This window comes from Brachyhypopomus gauderio, chromosome 4 (assembly GCF_052324685.1).
Source record: "Brachyhypopomus gauderio isolate BG-103 chromosome 4, BGAUD_0.2, whole genome shotgun sequence".
NCBI classification, from domain to species: domain Eukaryota; kingdom Metazoa; phylum Chordata; class Actinopteri; order Gymnotiformes; family Hypopomidae; genus Brachyhypopomus; species Brachyhypopomus gauderio.
The window spans coordinates 28,705,206-28,723,911 of NC_135214.1; the positions used below are offsets into that span (position 1 = coordinate 28,705,206).

The 18,706-nt window shown below is 47.2% G+C and overlaps 1 protein-coding gene across 1 annotated transcript; it reads left to right on the top strand.

The window, feature by feature from the left end:
- The first annotated feature begins 220 nt into the window (after nt 1-220).
- Nucleotides 221-16,199, top strand: LOC143512854 (uncharacterized). Its single transcript, XM_077003593.1, has 2 exons — nt 221-468; nt 13,342-16,199. The coding sequence occupies exons 1-2, from the start codon at nt 375-377 to the stop codon at nt 13,635-13,637; spliced, it is 390 nt and encodes a 129-aa protein (XP_076859708.1). The 5' UTR covers nt 221-374; the 3' UTR covers nt 13,638-16,199.
- The last annotated feature ends 2,507 nt before the right edge of the window (nt 16,200-18,706 follow it).

Sequence of the window (18,706 nt, forward strand, 5' to 3'; positions counted from 1 at the left end):
ATCCTGGCTTTGTCCGCTGTAGTAAACAGATACTCTGTGAGGTTTTGGAGGTTGAAGTTCCAGTTGTCTTTCATTGCAGCTCCACTGACTTATCATGGTTCTGATTTCAATGCGAGCCTCTCCAGCAGGGGGTGGGTGGGGGTGGGGGGGGGGGGGGGGGGGGGGGGGGGGTTGTGTTTCTTTCTTCGTCTCAGCCAGGGTGCAAACGGTAAACCACACGTCCCCACTGCCCGGGCTCAGCTGATTCAGTGCGTGTGCGCTAGGACACCCCCTACATAACGATCCACTCCGTTCCAGTTCACATGTCATTACATATACCTTTGTTCTTGCTTCAAACCATTGCACTCTGATTGTGTTTGTGTTTTGTGCACATCATGTTCATCTCTTTCTGTACTCTTGTGTTCTCTGGTCCCTCACCTCCCCGTGGGCACAGTAAGCAGAGGGCCCTACGACGGAGGCAGACCACAGGTAGGGGGCCTCTCCGTATCAGGCAGCCCCGTCTGGCTACAATCAAAGGCCCAGCCGCTTTTCTCTGCCAAACCTCACCCCTGCTAATTAAGGGAAACGGCGGAGCTTTTAAAATTGCATCAACAAATAATTATGCACAAATGTGTTAATCGCGGCGGTGTGCTTTTTGAAATTGCAATGATTGTCGAGTGGTAATTGTATCAGTGCAATCTTAATCACCTTGATTGGGGGGACATGTAGATTACTGTCTGTTTTGCCCACTGATGCATAATCCATGGCCACTTTTCGTAGGAAATTATGGGTTGTCGTTTAAAAAATAATGAATAAATAAAGACATATATTAATATTATATGTAATGTTTATATATATATATATATATTTATATATATAATATATATATATATATATATATATATAGTATAATATGTTTTATTTTGGCATGGCCGTAATGCTTTTTGCCTCAAGGGTACAAGTGCTCATGGAAAGCTTGTCACACAAACACAAATCATAAGCTACAGTGTAAACACGACACTGAGCAGTCCCGGCGAAAGAGACAGCATGGAGGAAATGAAGGATGTGGCTTTGGAGTGGAAGAAGCGATTGGGCACTTATTTAAGTTCCAGATTTGTGAGGAATGTGGATGAAATCGAAGAAGACTCAAATACATATTTATAGAGCAAACCTCCAACGCTCGACAAAAAGGGGATGTGCAGCAAATCACTCTGACAACCCCCTCCCCCTCCTCCCCCCCTCCCCTCTCCTCCCCCTCCCCCTCTCCTCCCCCCCTCCTCCTCTCCTCCCCTCCTCCTCCTCTCCCCTCCTCCTCCCCCTCCCTCCATCACCATCAGCTCTGTGTGCCTAAAGGCAGTGGGTGCACAATGGGTGTGAGTATTGTGCACCCATTACTCTGTTGTATTTTTGGTGCAAGCGTGCAAGCAATCGCTGCAACACGTCGCAAGGACGCGAGGCCGTGTGCGCGTAACAGGCACTTGAAGCTTCCGTCACGTGCGAGCAGGTGCAGTCGTGTGTGCCGTGCGAGAAAGGGGGGCCAGGCGAGGCTGCCACGGCGATTAATTAAAGTCTGCGCAGCCAATCACAGTGCTTGTCTCGCACCATTTAAACAGCTGTGCTAAGCACAACGGAGCAAAAATAGCATGGTGAAAATAGCACATCTGTCTCACTTTAATCTGGGCAGCTCTAAAAAGGCTGCGGAGGTTTGAGTACAGTTAGGTTCACGCCTCCATTACTCCTCCTTATATACATCCCATGTGGGTGGGGCTAGTTGAGAGTCAGCGCATGTAGCCTACAATTAAATCGACTGTTGAGCTGTGTCATAAAGAATGCCAGACCTGTAACTGCTATTAATCATCCATCTACCGCCATACAGTACCATGATTATCAAGGACATTATGCCACGACACGCTGTAATTGCCGCACAATTTAGTTTTGAGTCTCGGGGCTAGTTCGGACTATATAAAGACCAGCACCCTGCCTCCCTGCGTCTCGATCATGTGGAACAGCCGTTGTTACCAGCCTTCCCGCCCTCTCTCGGGTCAAACGGGTCTCGAAACTGCCAAAACGCACATTCCAAAGTCGTGAAGTTCTAGTGGCCTGACCCCTCACAAAGACACAGACCCTCCGTCGCAGGGACGTGTAACCTAAGATGGTGTGGGGCTTGCTGTTTCCAACTGTGTATTTATTTATTATTTTTTTGGGATGTGAGTGTGAGTGTTTGTGATGTGTCTTGGCTGTGTGATAATTATTATTGTCTAATTTAATGGTCTTATATTAGCTGGAATGTCGTATGCCTCTGTGTTTCTGTTATGTGAGCACAGAAAGGAGCTGAATGACATTGTTTCATTAATTCACACAGAGGTTAAAGAGTCTTGCAGGCACATGGCATTTTCTAGAGGGCCCGGCCGGATTCGCCACGTACTGATGTACCGTCTGTCCTCGTCTGCACAGACCGAGCACAAAAGCGTGCGAAATCAGCAGTGCATAAAATACTTTATGATCTCTGGACTTTTATGATGCTCCCACTCACATAGCTCAAGGGCACATATAATGGAATTACATTAATGACATCAGGAAGTCTGCGTGCTCTTAGATCTGTGCTGAAAAGATCTCAGCCCTGCTTTCAGACGATAATGGAGAGGAAACAAACCGCTTCAAATGGCTACGTCTCTGCCACGCTCTTGTCAAGATGACGGGCAGAGCTCGCCATCGCTACCGAAAACGTGACAAACGCTGAGGTGGTGGTGGTGATGTGTGAGCTTGTGGGTTCACCCAGGCTACAGGTCTGCTCTGACCACATAATTACTTCTAAAGAACATGTTAAGGTGGGAAAAAAAGACAGAATTAATAAATGCAAATAGCATAACGGGCATCTTGGAAATCAGCCTGAGTTCCATTTAGGAAATGAAGGCAACATGAACTTTAGAACATTTACCGTTTTAATTATTTCTCAGTCTAGAATCACAAACAGGGTTAAGGGAGTCAATTCAATAACTAGAGGTTTGAATCATGTGTCGGTATCTGCCCTATTCAACAGATATTTTTTTTAGATTGAACCAGTTTGATTCTGTATAGTGAACAGACACATGCCCGTCAGACTGCTTGTTATACCATGGATACTTCCTGAAATGAGGTGTTTCGTATTGATGTGAATTACATTAAAGAGCATTTAATTCTGGAGGTATGGATTTTGTGACACTCTATTGCAAAAATTTCTGATGCAGTAAATTTTGTGTCTAATGTATAGAGGAATGTGGTATTTGCAAGTGTGTAGCTTCCTCCATATGAATGTGTACTCAGAAAACAGCATGGGTGTAGGATACACCGTCTGTACCACACGCTACTTGAACACTTGGCCTGCCAATGCAAGTAGGTTTATCCTACAGAGATGGTATTTATCAGAAAATATTTGATCCCACTTTATTATTGTGAAAAAATAAATTAGAATTATACTTTCATGGTTATTCGGATTGAATGCATGAGCAATTCAGCGTGATACTATTACAACACCAGTGCAATTGTCTGATTCACAGGGAGTAATGAGCTCAAAACCTCCAGAGTTGTTTTTTCTCACCTCCAAACACTCCTTTGTAAACTGTTTTACACATAGATTGTTAAGTTGATTACTAGGTAAACAATGATTGTTTTGTCTCTGACATTCAGGTGGGGGGGGGGGGGGGAGAGCATGTTCTGATTGTTAGGAAAAAAACTTAAAAACTTAGTGAATGAGTAAAGATCGATGTATTATTAATGAGCCTGCAGGTTTTAGCCAGTTCTTGGTGTGTTAGTTAAAAGTTCTAACAGTCTAGCCTTAGCCCAGTAATATAAACACAGAATGCGTATTTGTGCGGTAGGATCAGCCATTTATTTATAAAGCAGTTCATTTCATGAGGGAGAGAAAAGTCCTCGTATAAATATCACAGGGGTGTTTTATTTGATGTGGATTGCTTCTGTGCCACAATTAAGTTCACCACAAAAAATATGCTGGCTGATAAAAACTGACCTTTTTACCAAGGGCATGAACATCCCTGCAAATGTGTTCAACTGAACCCACGATCTCGACTTGGATTAATTTAATGATTGGTTGTAAAGAAAAAGAGTTTGTACATTGTGAAGATCGTATTGTGTGTAGTAGAATAAGACTGCTATTCTGGAGCAAAGGGCCATTTGGTAACTGTTAATTATGGCAGATTTGCAGTCTTAGATTGACTTTGTTGGAAGTCATGGTTTCTAAGCTCTAGATAATTCTGAACGTAAAAACACACAATCTTAACGTTTAATAACCCTCTCCTCTGGGTTGCCTCACATTTGCAGATGAGATCAAAGTCTGAAAGATAGCTGATGCTCTGCTGTTTTTTAAATCCAAGCTAGTCTCAGTACCTCGGCTAAATTGTACAGATGGTCTTTAACTGTTTTGCAGTGTGTGTGTGTGCACTAGTTATTGTAGTACTGGCATTTTACTTAAACCATTTGCTTGTGCTATTTTTATTAAATACTTTACACCCTGCCAAAGTCTTCCAGATTTTGTTTTTTTTTTGTTTTGTGTTTTTTTTTTTTTTTTTTTTTTTAGCTATTTTTGGGTAGGTTTTCTTTGCTGTTTATAAGAACTTAATTCTTTCACAGGGATGATAAACATGGTTTCTCAGTAAGAAGGCTGCAGAACATGTTAAGTAGAGTTTCTGTAGTAGACGTCGTTTACACGCTCGCCACGATCACGGCTTGACCTGAGATCCACTTGACCATTGTGCAGTGTCAAGAGAGCGTCTGTTCACTCCAGTTAATACACAAGCACGTCTGACGTGCAGCCCAAGCCGTGTATGCTATGACTCTAAAAGCGCTGAGATGAAAACCCCTTTAGCTTCTTCCTGTGTTCGGTCTGGCCCAAACTAAATCCCAAGTTAGCACCAAGTCCCTCTACCGCACCCCTCTCTCCCTCCTGAAGCACCGTCACCCGGTGATGCCAGTAAAGGCTGGAGGTGTAGGCCAATGGCTGAGCTGTGTACCCGTCTCCACACGGGTCACATTGAAACCTCACCCTGCCATCTGTGACCACGTCATGCTGGGATCTCCGAAGCGCTCCTCCCGTGTCTCCACTCCAGTTTGGCGGTCACGCTAGGCTGTCGGCCCCGATTCCTCCTGCCGTTAACCGTTGCACAGTGATGCGTGGCCTGCTAACGATGCTTCAATCGTCGCGGTAGCGCTCGTGTTTATTTAGGACGTTAATAACCTTCCCTCTGTTAATTGGGAGGATTTGGAGGACCGTGCCGTTCCAAATGTTGTAATGCTGTCCAGCCTGTAGGCCATTTATAGAACATGCTTGCTGCTCACTCCATACTGTACTTTCTGTTTGCCAGTTTGTCATGAGTCCAATCATCCAGGAGACGGTTGCCATGAAGAAACTCGGCTCCCTTGTGCTGCATCGGTTAATGCTCTCTGTTCTACACAGTGTGTGTGTGTGTGATGGAGTTGTTGTGTCTGGAGATGAGGCTGGAGAGAGGGGCAGACCAGGGCCACAGACCAAGGCCCCTGTGGGGGGTAGTCAAGAGTTTGTCTTCCTTAAGAGCTGATCATTATTTTCTCTGACAAACATAACTGCAGAGCTGATTGTTCTATAAGCGATTGAGTTAAAGGATTTTTCATTATATGTATTGAATGGGCCCTTTGTGCCAAAGATTCTTTTTTATTTAGATTCGTCCCTGAAGTTTTCCTAATCGATTTTCTGTTGCGTTCAACAAAGGTTGTCTATTTTCACTATTTCACATATCTATTTTTTCACTTATTTTATGTTTTATTTTGCCATTGACACCTAAATTGAAAGCACTTTAAAGTAAACATTTACTGTGAAAATAAATTGGAATTTATTTTAAATTTCTTATTAACTGTTCAATTATACCAACCTATTTTGAGCTCTAAAAAATCAAGAACTCATTAGCTCAGATGAACAATAGGGGAAAGTAGATATGGAGCAACGTTGATTTGCAGTACTTATGTGACGATTTACTGACTGCAATACGTTGGTGGGTTTTTTTGAACATTTTAATTGAAAACCACTGCAATCAGCACATTCATCAAACGAGAGATTTTAGGGTTGTTCATCTCTGAGAACAGGCTGGATTTAGAAATTAATTAGAGTTCCATTATCCTCTGGACTGCAGACTGAGCCTTGAGTGAGACTGAAGACAGTATTTCTGTACCTGCGTTTGTGTGTGCATGCGTTTGAGGTTGTGTGTATGTGTGAGTGTGTGAGAGAATTTACTGTGTCCAAAGGCACAGTAAATTTTGAATACTAAGGGCAGGGTGTGGATATATCGGTGTGATGAACGTCACTTAGGAAGGTTAAATGGGAGCTCTAGCTGCTGTGTCAGAGAGCTGGTTTTGGTCTGGTGGTCAGAACGCACATGTACCTCCTGTCGGACCTGGGTTTGAGTCCCAGGTAGGGTGGCTGCCTTCAGCCTTTCTTACACAATGGCGTCAGAAATGGGATGGCAGCAAGGGGGCCGGGAGCAAACCTCAGGTTGATGAAGCCACCCATCCCCTATGAAGGGTGTGATCACGCCCAGCATGAGGATGTCCCTGATGGGAAAGGTTGTGTGTCTGCAGAGGTCCTCCCTGGAGGTGAAGGCCGTGTGACCGGGACCATCACTCTCCAAAGGGGAGGGTGGTGTTTCCAAGACCAGCTGGTTCTTTGGTCTGGTGGTCAGAGCTCGGGTTTACTTCCAGTCGGAAGTATGGCAGTCTTCAGGCTTTTGAGACTCAGAATAGCTGACATTTACAATCATTTAAGATCTGAATCTCGCTGACTAAGTGAGGCAGTACCATTGATGATCTGAGGAGACAGTTTCATGCTATAAATAATAAGTTAACTGAAAGTTGTCTGTTAAACTGACAATCTCTCTGACACTGAAAATCTTTTTGATATCAATTTTCTTCAATACCTAAACTACGGATGAACCTACATTCTGTAGTACACTACAAACTACATTCTGTAGTAAGAATTAAGAGCTTTATAATCAAAGCTTTAATCATAAAAAAGAGGTAAACAAGTTGACTGATAGGAATTTGAAATCTAATAGAGCACAATAGCAGTCTAGTATTTTTTTTTTTAATAATAGATAAATTATGCTAATGTTAAAAGCTTATCACGTAAGTCCAAAAGAAAATTATGAAATGACTTCAGTGGCATAAGAAAACACTCAAGGGCCCGTTACAGGAAACAAGTGAATTAAAGAAATGGAAAGATGATCAAACTGCAGTGCTGTGTACTGGGTTGGTACTTTCATCTCAAGGGATCCGTGACAATAAGAATAGCATATAAATCTATGCCATAGCAGAGCATGACACAGTACACAAGATTATATAACAAAATAGTTTGCTTTTTCATAATCACGGAAACCTATTTTGAACTGATTTCTTTGATGTGTATATTACTTATTAAATACATATTGCAGAGAAAGAAGTTTAATCAACTTACAGAAGCAATAAAAGTCCACATATGCAGTATTTCATTTAGATCCGCGGTGGAGTTTGAGAACATGTCTGGCTGGAGACATTGAGGATGGGATTACCATATTATTCCAACTTACTTTAATCTAAAGGTTTAAACGGATTAAGAAAAGGGAGAATTGACTCAATTTTACTGCATTACAGTGCGGAAGCAGTCAGGTTCCCCATGGGTTATCATTCTTCCCCTGCCCACATTTACCTCTTCACCATTTCCGCTGACCATCACGGGTGTAGGTGTGGGTCTCCGCCAGCCCGGCTCCGCTCACCAGGGCCCGGCCCGGCCCGGCCCGCTCACCCACTCCTCTCTCCTCCTGGCCTCCGCTCCGCCGTCAGCGGACAGATTCAGGACACCTCTGGTTCGTTAGTCAAGCCGAAGTAGGGCAGGTGCAGCGTGCTCACACAAATCCCACTCGCGTTTACCCAGACGCCAGCAGCTTGCATGCAGGCGCCGGCCTGCACACATATATTACATGGGGAGTTGGAGTCGTCCTCCAAACACTTGCTGAACTTTAGTTGGAGATGGTCGGGATACCAGCAAATTAGCGCTCGCCGTCCTGTTGCCCTGTACGTGTACATTAGAAGTTTTCATCTCTTGGATGCTGACAGCTCCCCCTGAGGCCTCTGGATCTGATCTAACACAATTTACTCCAGCATTAATGAAATAAAGCGGCAACATGAATGTTAATGAAAGATTCCCTTGCAATCCTGCGGTCTGAATGCCCTTTAGGCATATTGCAGGAATATTTTGCCAACAAATATGGGAAAGGAATATTCAGTGATAACACAAAATCTGATAAGCATAAATTGACAGATTTTTTGTATGGGGTTCTTTTTGAATGAGGTAGACCACCTACACAATTGCACATTGAGCTCGAAGGAGGCAAATACACAGATTTCAGTGTTTTCCCCCAGAACCTTCCATTCTAAGGACGGTTTGACTTCAAAGCAGCTTCCATAGTGCGAGAGCTCTGTCTGCGTTATAAATGATGCAGGTCCTGTAATATTGAAGCAGACTGTACCCCTGAGTCACTAAGTCGTCTGTTTGGTGGTTTGTGAATATTTTAAGTGACATGAAAGTGTTGGGTTTGGAACGCCTTCTCGAACCATGTTAAAAATGAATAATTAATAGGCCACATTTGTTGAGGCTTCATCATAGACAAATATTCGTAGTGATATAACCCTTGTTTTGTTACAGAATTACTGAATTCTAAAAAGCCCCTAACAGAACCTTTCACTTTTGCCAGCCTAGGATGGCAAACATGGAGTGTTCTCATTGTCGGTGTTTTAGTTGCACTTGCATCGATATTTATAGCATCGCAGCCTTCAAGATGGCGAGTGAGTAGATCCAAAGAGAGGCTGGCAGAAGCAGGCTGGCCTGCGGCACGAGCGGCGTCCCACGCCGGCGCCCCACCCCGGACGCTTGGCCGCCACCACCTCGCTGTCTCCTGTTCCTCTTCCATCCGTCTTCCCCTCGCCTCTCCCCGGGCTGTCACTAGCTGCGTTAGGCGTAATTAACGAGGGCGGCGTGCGGGGGATGATTGACGCGTGCGTGAGGTGCAGGCCACCGGAGGGCGTGTCCCCCGGGGAGAGGCGGGGCGTGAGCCAGCCGTCCGCGGGGGGCCGGTCGGGCCCTTCTGCCGCTCCGTGCACCGCGTGACGTGCTCGGCCGTAGATCTGGAGGTCTCTGAAGGACACGCCTCCTCTCCCTCCGCCTCGGTCGCTGGAAGCTCGTCGCCCCTGACGGCGTCTCCTGATGCGTGAACGTCCGCCGTAATTCGGACGGCCCTCGCCGAAGTCAGCAGCCGAGCCGTTACCTCCTCACTGAGCAGATGAGCTGTTGGTTTCTGCGCCGCATTATTATTCGAAGTTCTTTCGTCCTGTCAGTACAGATGAATGAGGCGCAAATAGAACTTGATCACCAGGTTACCCATCAGTGTTCAGGACCGTATTGCTCCTGACGTATCAAAAAGAAGATGTTGGAGACATTCTCGGGCACTGTAGCATAAACATGAAGGATGGCATAAATATAAGAACAAGTTTCAGCGATGGATTGTGAGATAGCCACAGGTTGCAAACGGGCCCCAAGGCTTCAGTAACAAGTTCTAGAGAATGCGAGTCTCTCCTGAGGATGTGCTGGTGTGAAGTGAGTTGGCGTAAAGTAGGCAGGCCCTGCAGTGCTCCCCCGAAGAGACAACAGGGTCAGCGCGAACCGGCGGAGCTGCTGACCGTCGTGGGTCTCCCGCGTCTCAGGCACGTACAGATCCAGACAAGTCCAAAGCTATGACAAACAAACAAGAAAAGAAAACTTTTGAAATGTAAAAAAAAAAAACCTGCCACAACAATTGCTGGTTTTTTTTTCTTTTCTTTTCTATGAAATGTTTAATAATTCAACCTGGAATTGCCTCGTTGAAAAATAATTGCAGGTGCTGCTTTGGCAAACCTTGACTTTGTGAAAAGTTAATGTGGAGTGCCGGTGCTCTCTCAGTGGGGCTGCCTCCTCTTCAGTGTTGACTGGGTAATCACCTGCAGCTCCAGCTGTTGACATAAGCCCAGGGTTCAGGACTGTGTGCTGGACGGATGTCTCAGGCCACTGTGTGCAGGCTCCGCGGCCCCGGGCCCTCTCACGGTTCCCCTGGCCAGCGTGGCGGGCCGAAGGCTGCCTCACGGGGGTGATTTGGGGCCAACCCCCGAGCCAGGTGGGGGGGTTGTCTCCGACCCACACAGGCACAAACGACACGGCCCTTCAGGCTTTTTCTAACAGAAATTACATTTAATGTCCCGAACGGCGCAGCGCCCGACCAGCGGCGCCCGGCGGGAACGCTGTTTCTCCCCTTGCTTTGCACATTTCATCATATTCTCATAAATCCAATATGTGCCAATATTGTGGCGTTGTTCTTTGTGACACGTGCATGAGAACTTCCTCGTCCCCCACGCCACATGCACACACAAGTCTCCGCCGGGGGTGACGGTCCTTAAAGCAGGAAGCCCCAGCCATGCGATGATTCTGAAGCACCTGCGGTGTTCTCATCAGCCTGGGAAGACTTCTGTCACAACGTCTGATGGAAACTCGGTGTACGCATGCAGCCTTCTTCACCCCTCTCTCTCTCTCTCTCTCTCTCTCTCTCTCTCTCTCTCTCTGTCTCTGTCTCTGTCTCTAATAAATTTTGCTACACAGTTTCCTGATTGTTTACCCAGGGTCCTGTTCTGTCAGATATGACGAGACGAGCCCGCCAAAGATTCTTACCTTCCCCAAAGCCGACAGCTGTTTGAGGGAAATAATAGCACTAAGGTCTTTGAAGGACACTCCGCCAGTCGCCATATCAAGTCAGCACTCCATCAGGCGTCGTCATGGCGCTGCAACCCTGCCTTTTGTTCCACCAACGTCCTCAACGTTGCCGTCTAGGCCCTCACCAAATCTCTGTCTCACTTTCAGCTCTCCAACATCTCGTTCATTTCTCCGTTCACCTCCGTCCAGGAGTTTTGTGGTACCGAGGCACAGTCCTGCGATGCGTCATGCCGTCATTATAACAGAACCTTCATAAAGAACCACACGTGTCGTTAAGGAGCTGCATGTAACAATAGACCTGATGATACATTGTGGCAGGATGTCTTTGAGTGCCCCAGAACAAAGCAGTGTTGCATTTGTCCAGACCTACGATAGCCCTGCTGGTGTACGATTAATATAGGCTGCCATTACTTGTCAAGGGCATCTGTGAAAAGGTTAAGCTAATTCAGATTGTTGCCATGTCTCCATTAGGAAGCCACAGAAAGGTGTTAATTCGTTGTTTTTCAGCCCTGCTACCATTTAAGGTGTTGCATAGTTTTGATTTCAAAGGGCATAAAAATCAAAAACAACACCGGCTGTTACCAAGGTAATGGTCCGAGATCTCGGTTTGACCATTCTAGTGTAATTTTTGTCTCACAGCATCTATATTAGAAAAACATGTGCACGGTCTCTACTATTGTTGAAGCAGATGCAACCATAAACAAGAGCCCGATCGTTTCGCTGCTGGCGAGCACAAACTCGGCGCCGCCTGTGGTGGGCGCCGTGGACCATTTGTCCCAGTGCCCAGTGGCAGTTTGAGGCGAGTGGGCCCAGCAGAGACTCTGCTCGACTGTTGGGTCTTCAAGCCGGCATCGCCAGCCTGGAGGGTCACTCCGGACCCTCTCTGTCTCAGTGACAGCTTCTCTTTATCATCTCGGGCCCTGGCCGCCTCGCGGGTCCGGCCGGCTGGCCCGCCGTCGGGGGCTGCAGACGGACGGCTCTCCGGCCCAGTGCCGGCTTTGCCTCTGACGTTTTGGAGAAGAAACAAAATATAGCCAAGCAGTGTGTCCCGAACTGCAGCTAATGGCTTCATCTCCCTCTCTGCTTAATGAAAATGCAGATAAAGGAACGTTTACCATTTAATGGAAGAGCTCATTTTGAAGAATAGCATACTTGGACTCCAGCACAACCATGGGAGATGTTTGTCACTTTACCTTTTGATTTCAAAAGAATTTCTGCGTCTGTGTGATTGGGGATGTGGTAACTATCAATTTATTTGTCAGGAGGAGGGAGAAAAATCAAAGAAAATGGCTAAATACATGCTTCTCTCCACCAGAAATGCCACTCAGCCACTAAGCTTAGTTTGATTTTTGGTGGAGTAAAACACAGTTGACATTTTTACCCAGAGTCTGCTTGTCAGACCTGAGATCTCAGTGCAGGTGGATTATTGCCCGTAGCCTGAGACCTGGTGTGGGAAGCTGGTGCCCATCAGTCACGTGTGTGAATGTAGGTGTACGGTGGTGCGTGTGCCTTCAAGTATGCCGTGCATCCATGCCATGTCCTTCTATCCGCTGGGTATAATCAGCGAAAAAGGGCTTTTAGCAGAAGCGTGCTATTAGCACCAGACTGGTTTCTTCACAGGCTAATAAAGACCCAAATGGATTGGGACCGTTAAATCACTCTGATTTACTCCAGTCTCCTGTTTTGCACAGCGTGACTCTGCAGGTGTAGAGGTAGGCGTGTGTGTGTGTGTGTGTGTGTGTGTGTGTGTGTGTGTGTGTGTGTGTGTGTGTGTGTGTGTGTGTGTGTGTGTGTGTGTGTCTGGCCTACTTCCAAAGCAAGCACCAAACTGCTCTCTCTCTCTCTCTCTCTCTCTCTCTCTCTCTCTCTCTCTCTCTCTCTCTCTCTCTCTCTCTCTCTGCTGTCACCATCACTGATGCTTTTATGTCTGTGTAGGAGAGTCTGAATGGTGCAGAGCGTGTACTTAAGAGGACCCTGTGCTGAGAAATGTGAACCTCGGTCCATGGACACAGCGTTGTCCTTCCACAAATCTCAACACCAAATTCCCCAGTGCACTCGATGCCTGTCCTGCGTCAAGTTAGCGCATTCGTAAAGCAGCAGTGTATTTAATCAACTTTTTCTCCCGAGCCGAAATGACTCTCATCGCCATTGAATATCATTGCTTTTTGGCTGTCAACTCAGGTGGGATTACGCGCTGAGTTATGAGTGGTATTTATTTAAAACACCGAAGCCTTCAGCTAACGATGTCTTTTTTTTAGGCGCCGTATCCTTACTGTGCTCATTATCTTTCTTAGTAATGGAGGCCTGGTTACGTAAGTGAGGCTGTGTGTGTGAAAAACGGAACAGGTGGCTTAAGCTCTGCTGTGACTTTCTTTCTTGTGCCACCTCCCCACAGTGTGTGCGCTAGCCAGATCCTCCACCGAGAGGTTCCAGTTGGTCAGGAAACAATTAGAAGAGGTTCCAGGAGCCCGAGCAAGCTTTGTCGAAGCGTTTGTCGAGTTAAGCGGTCTAATTTGTCCTTCTCTTCCCTTTTCTCCCACCCCTTTGTTTTGCTCTCCTTCCCCCAACAGGCCGTCCATCCGATCCGGGCCGGCAGCCTCCCACGGGAGCGTCGGCAGGGACGTTCGCACGCCGCCGAGCCCCTAGCGGGATCCCACGAGCCGGCACCCGGACCGCGGAGGGCCGAGACCACGCCCACGCCGCCGCCATTGCCCTCGGAATCTGCCGCGCCCCGCAAACCCGAGCACCCGGTCCCGTCGCAGATCCCCCGCGCGGTGGCCGGCAGCACCTCCAGCTTGCCCAGCAGGGGCAGCCCGTCCCGAAGCCTCTCCTCGGACAGCGAGAGGGGGCCGGGCGTGCGCAGTGACAGGGGCCCCCTGCCCCGCCCCCCCTCCTCCTTCGCCGGGCGCCTGGGCCAGCCGCCCCGAGGGCCCCTGTCCCTGCACATGTACAGCCGCAAGAACGTCTTCCTCCAGCACTCGCTCCACACCGCCGAGCTGCAGGCGCTCGCCCAGCAGGACGGCTAAACGCACACACACACACACACACACACACACACCTGCCATACGCACCCGCCGCACACTCCTACTCAAAGACTTGTGCACTCTTCATCATCCCCTCTGCCTCGCAGCACACAGACTTTAGCTATTTGAGTCTGTACAGTTCCACCGCCTCACACACTCCAGCTCATTCCTCCCTTTGGCTTCCGCCGCCTGTTCCAGCAGTAAGTCGACGCGGAGCTCCTCCTTGTGCTTTTGGGCCTCCTCGAGCAGGGCTCATTAGCGCCGGTGTGTCTCAGCACACACACACACACAAAACGCTCTACACACCGCCGCCGAAGACACCCCGTGCTGTCGACCGGCTTGCGCTGCTCGAGTGCTGACCTGGGAGAACTCTTCCAGTGGTGTGAGCGCCTTGCTCAAACCACACAGAATGTTTTGTCGTACTTTTTCTTCTTTTGATCTGTGCAGCTGTGTGTGTGTGTGTGTGTGTGTGTGCGCGCGCGCGCATCTGTTTCGGTTCTGCGTTGCCACAGTCACTTCCACCAGTGGTCACGGTAAACAAGTTAAGAGCGATCCTCTTCGACATCCAACAAAGATGTCGGCGTTGCCTTCTTCAATGAAGTGGGGTTGTGAGTACTGAAAGTTTGATTACTGCTACACTTGAAGGCTGCACCCATGGTCCTTACATGCGGTGCAGATGAACTTAGACTGACATGGTTGGGCTTAAGGAGTATGTGAGTGGTATGTGCGCTTCTGTACATCGTCTTCAACGGTACTCACCAGCACCAACAAACATCACACTCAAGGATCACACACCTACAGCCAAAACGGATCCTCCGTCAGTGTGAGGGGGTTCAGACTCTGTTCGTTGGGAGAACACCTCCCTCCCACACCACCCTTAGGGAATGTAACTCATTGACCTTTACAAAGTGCATGCTGTTGTCTGTATTTTCGTTTGGTTTTAAGGCTAAGAACAGAAATCAAACTCTGCCTTTTTGTACAGTGACCGTGATTAAAAGGCTTCAACGGTGTTTTAACAGAACACAGTGGCAGAAACGGCCTATAGTGATCACTACTGCCTTGTGTCTAAATGACCTCCGGGTGAGGTAGCTTTACTCACAACTGTAGGAGAAATAGGAGTTCTGACTGTATGTCTCCTAACCCAGGAATAAGCCACATTCTTACAGTTACATGAGATAAAGCACACCATCCGTCTGCTCAAAAAAGATGCAGCTACAAACTTGGGAATTTAAGATATCTGTAAAAAAAAAAAAAAGTAAAAAAAAAACAATCAAATAGATCTAATTTATTAGGAAATGTCGATAACTTGAATATATGTGAAACTGCCATGGACAGCCTCTTATGCATATGTCTGCACTCTCTATGGAGGGTTCTCAGGGAGGCTTGGGCACTCTGATTGATTCTGCCAGAATAGCTTTGCTCTGGCTTTGAGAATCAGCGGAACGAGCAAGGACTGTTGGAGGGGAAGGAAACCCTGAAGAAACCCGGCCCCATCCATCCAGCAGGTCTCCTCCCTGAGGCCCGCTGCTCCACTTTGAGCGCTCTGCTGGGAGCGCGGGCGCACTCTCCTTTCCAGGCCTCGTTCCGCAGCTCTGCCTGATCGGGTCCGGCCGGAGAGAGAGAGAGAGAGAGGGAGAGAGAGAGATAGATAGTCGCTATCGCGGTCTCACCATCCCCACGCTGCTCCATCACCATCATTCCTGGGCGAAACTGGAGCATGTGTTTAACGTGCTTTAAGAACGACCTTGCGAGATGTTCCACGGCGATCCTGCCCGGCCCGCCGATGACGAGGCGCCGTTCCCTCTGCCTTTGGGTCCAGCTGGGCTGCCCGGCTCTGTCCGGTGACGGTGTAAAAACTGCACAGTGGGCCTCGTGTGCATTCCTCTTGCGCTGCCATTATCATATGAACCTTTCCTTTACGTGAAATGCCACGATGGTGTAAGGACACGCCCTCAGAGCCCCGACAACAATGCCACAGGACTCGCGCGGGTCATGGGGAGCTTTATAAGACCATTGAGGTGACGAATATCGGAACGGACCCTCTCTAAGTTATCTATTTATTTCATGCCTTATTTATGTGCGTTATTGTGTGTTACATCAGTGGAAGGTCTTATTTTGTATGTGAATTTTTGCAATCAGTGTCCTCATAATGGATGCTTGTGACATACTGGCATGACTATGTGCGCCATCTTGAAAAACTACCTGTAAATGATGTAAATGATGTATTTTCCAAAGTACAGGATTCAAATAATGGCACTTTGAATAAGTGGTTTTAAAACATGATCAAAATGCTGAAAGTTTAATAGAATATATTCCTGTACCTTTTCTCTTAGTGGTTTTCACAATAACTGTATGATTTTCACTGAATGTAACTCTTACTCTCATTAAAGAAACATGAAGATGCCGAGGAGGATTTGCCCTGTTTGATCAGTGGGCTCAACCTGAGTTCACTTGGCCATTGAGATGTTTTTATTTATTCGATATTATTTTTTGATATATATAAACTGATTGAGGTGCTAAAAACGGTGTGAGGTGGCTGGTGTGTGGTGCTTCACTGCCCTTAGGTAACGCAAGTGCTGTGGATGCAAGTTCAGCTCTCTTAGCATCTTTCAGCTGCCTCCAGCTCTCATTGCACTTCCTTCCAAACAAACCTGACGAGAACCAGAGAGGAAATCTAAGCTGTTTCACTCCGTGCCTTGCAGACCTCCACACTGGATCTTTTTGCTGGATTGCAGCTGCACCTCCACTGGCTCTGGGAATATGGTTGTTAGCCTTCTTAAAATGTCTCCTGGAAACCGTTTATTGCGTTGCCAGTCATTTATTGCATCAGACTTTAGGGCTCAGAGGCTTGAGTGAACCACAACGGTTTCCCTCCTCAGTAGACCCCCCCCCCCCATACCCCCACCCCTCCCACACGCCGCCACCCCCCCCCCCCCCTCCGATTCTGCAGGTTTGTGCTCGGGCTCCTTGGCCCAAATTGAACTAGCCTGGTTTCACAGTTCACAACTCTCCTCTCTTATTCATCCTTTTAACAAGTTTTCCGACAAAAAGGAGGCCAGCTCTGGACCTGAGAGTCTGTGCTGAGAGTCGGCACTGTGCTGACGCTCTGGGGAACGGGCGCCATGGAAGGACGGCTGGACCCACTGCAGCCCGGGCCCAGTTGGCACGGAGGCGGCGGCTAAGCTGACTTTGAAATACAGATGTGTCGGAGAGGTTTGATTGATTTCATTGATTTATTCATTTATGAGAAACGTGACAATGGTGCATCCCTGTGAAACTGTGTTGGGCATGTGTGCCTTCAGCATGAAAATGAAATATTTTGCATTTTTATTTTGGCAGGAATGATTTGCTGTGGTGTCTTCTCCCAGAAACCATTACTAACTAATCCCGCCTGCAGAGGGGGTTTCTCCTGTTATCTGTCCTTCTATCTCTGTTTCCCTGAGACATGAATTAGTTCAGCTCAATGTGACGACACGGGGATCATGTCGAGAAATGAGCACCTTAATCAGTAAGAAACAATGGGGACCAGGGATTTTTTGTCTATCAAACGTCTCTAGTTATATTTTCAGTTATTAGAGTCTTTCCTTGGTTTCTGCTTGAACAGTCTAGAATAGATTATAGTCTTGAACAGACTGATCACTTAGCATAATAAACTTCAGCAATGGAAATCGCATCAAATCAACAGGCAACATTATCACTAACCAGCACCACTGAACTAATTTACCACACAACGGAGCTTATGTTTAAATCCTTTAAATCCATGTTATCAATGAGTTTTGTGTGCTGGCAAGCACGAGCAGTCGGTGTAGTAACATTAAGAGAAACCCACCTTGTGTGATGAACTGTAAGCTCTGGGGAAGGTCATAGTGAGATAGTAGTTCGGGCGTGTTGCTTACTGAAACCTACTGAGAGGAGTCTCTCCCTGTGGGGCCTGCTGAGATGTTCCCTGCTCTAACCTCAACCAGACATTGTGCAGTTCAGGCCCCTATAGGGATGAAGAGGTGGAAGAGTTGCTAGATTTCCCAATGAGGGAATCCTCCTTTTTCCATTACTAGTAACGGAGTGACGAAGACGAGAAGAATTCACTTCTCTGCACTCTTCCACAGCAACAGCTTAACCTCGATACAAACGTGTATCAGTTTTTCAATCAACATCTCGGCCAATTATCACCTGCACTGTCATATACCCAGATATGTTGATGGCTTGGGTTGGCATTTGGTTGGCTCTTCGTTTATGCACAGCTAAGAAGAAAACAAGCAGCAGCAGGTTTTGTGTTGATGGCTATCAAAAGGGCACATCTCTCTCTCTCTCTCTCTCTCTCTCTCTCTCTCTCTCTCTCTCTCTCTCTCTCTCCTGTCCTGTCCTGTCCCTCAGAGACACTGTTCCACAGAGCTTAAGGCCTCTGCCACCTCCTCTTATCTAATATCGTTATCTCTCCGCTTCACATCCAAACAGCCCTCCGCGGTAGCAAAACAAAAGCAGGGTGCCACTAATGGTAAATGCATTTAGTTGTCATTCCTCTTGCGTGGGAGAGGAAGAAGGAAAATGTGATAGACCGAGGGTCTCCATTATTGCAGGCTTCTTCCACGGCCGCTAATGCATGTGGATGAAGGCCTGGTGTTTCGTATTAACATGTTTTGATGGCCTGTTGTGTAAACTGGAAATGGAATCTATGCAAGGAGCTACCAGACTCCAGGCAGCCACACATCCATCTTTACTCTGTCACAGAAGGATAACAGGGATTCAGAGTCCCATTACACTTAGTAACAATTAGCAGGTCACAGTAAGAGAAAGAAGTCATTGTCATCTCTTTCGTTCATTCACACTCTTTCATGCTGTCTCTCATGCTCACACATCTCTGTATCTCTCACACACACTCACACACACACACTGGCCCTACTGTTTCTCAGCT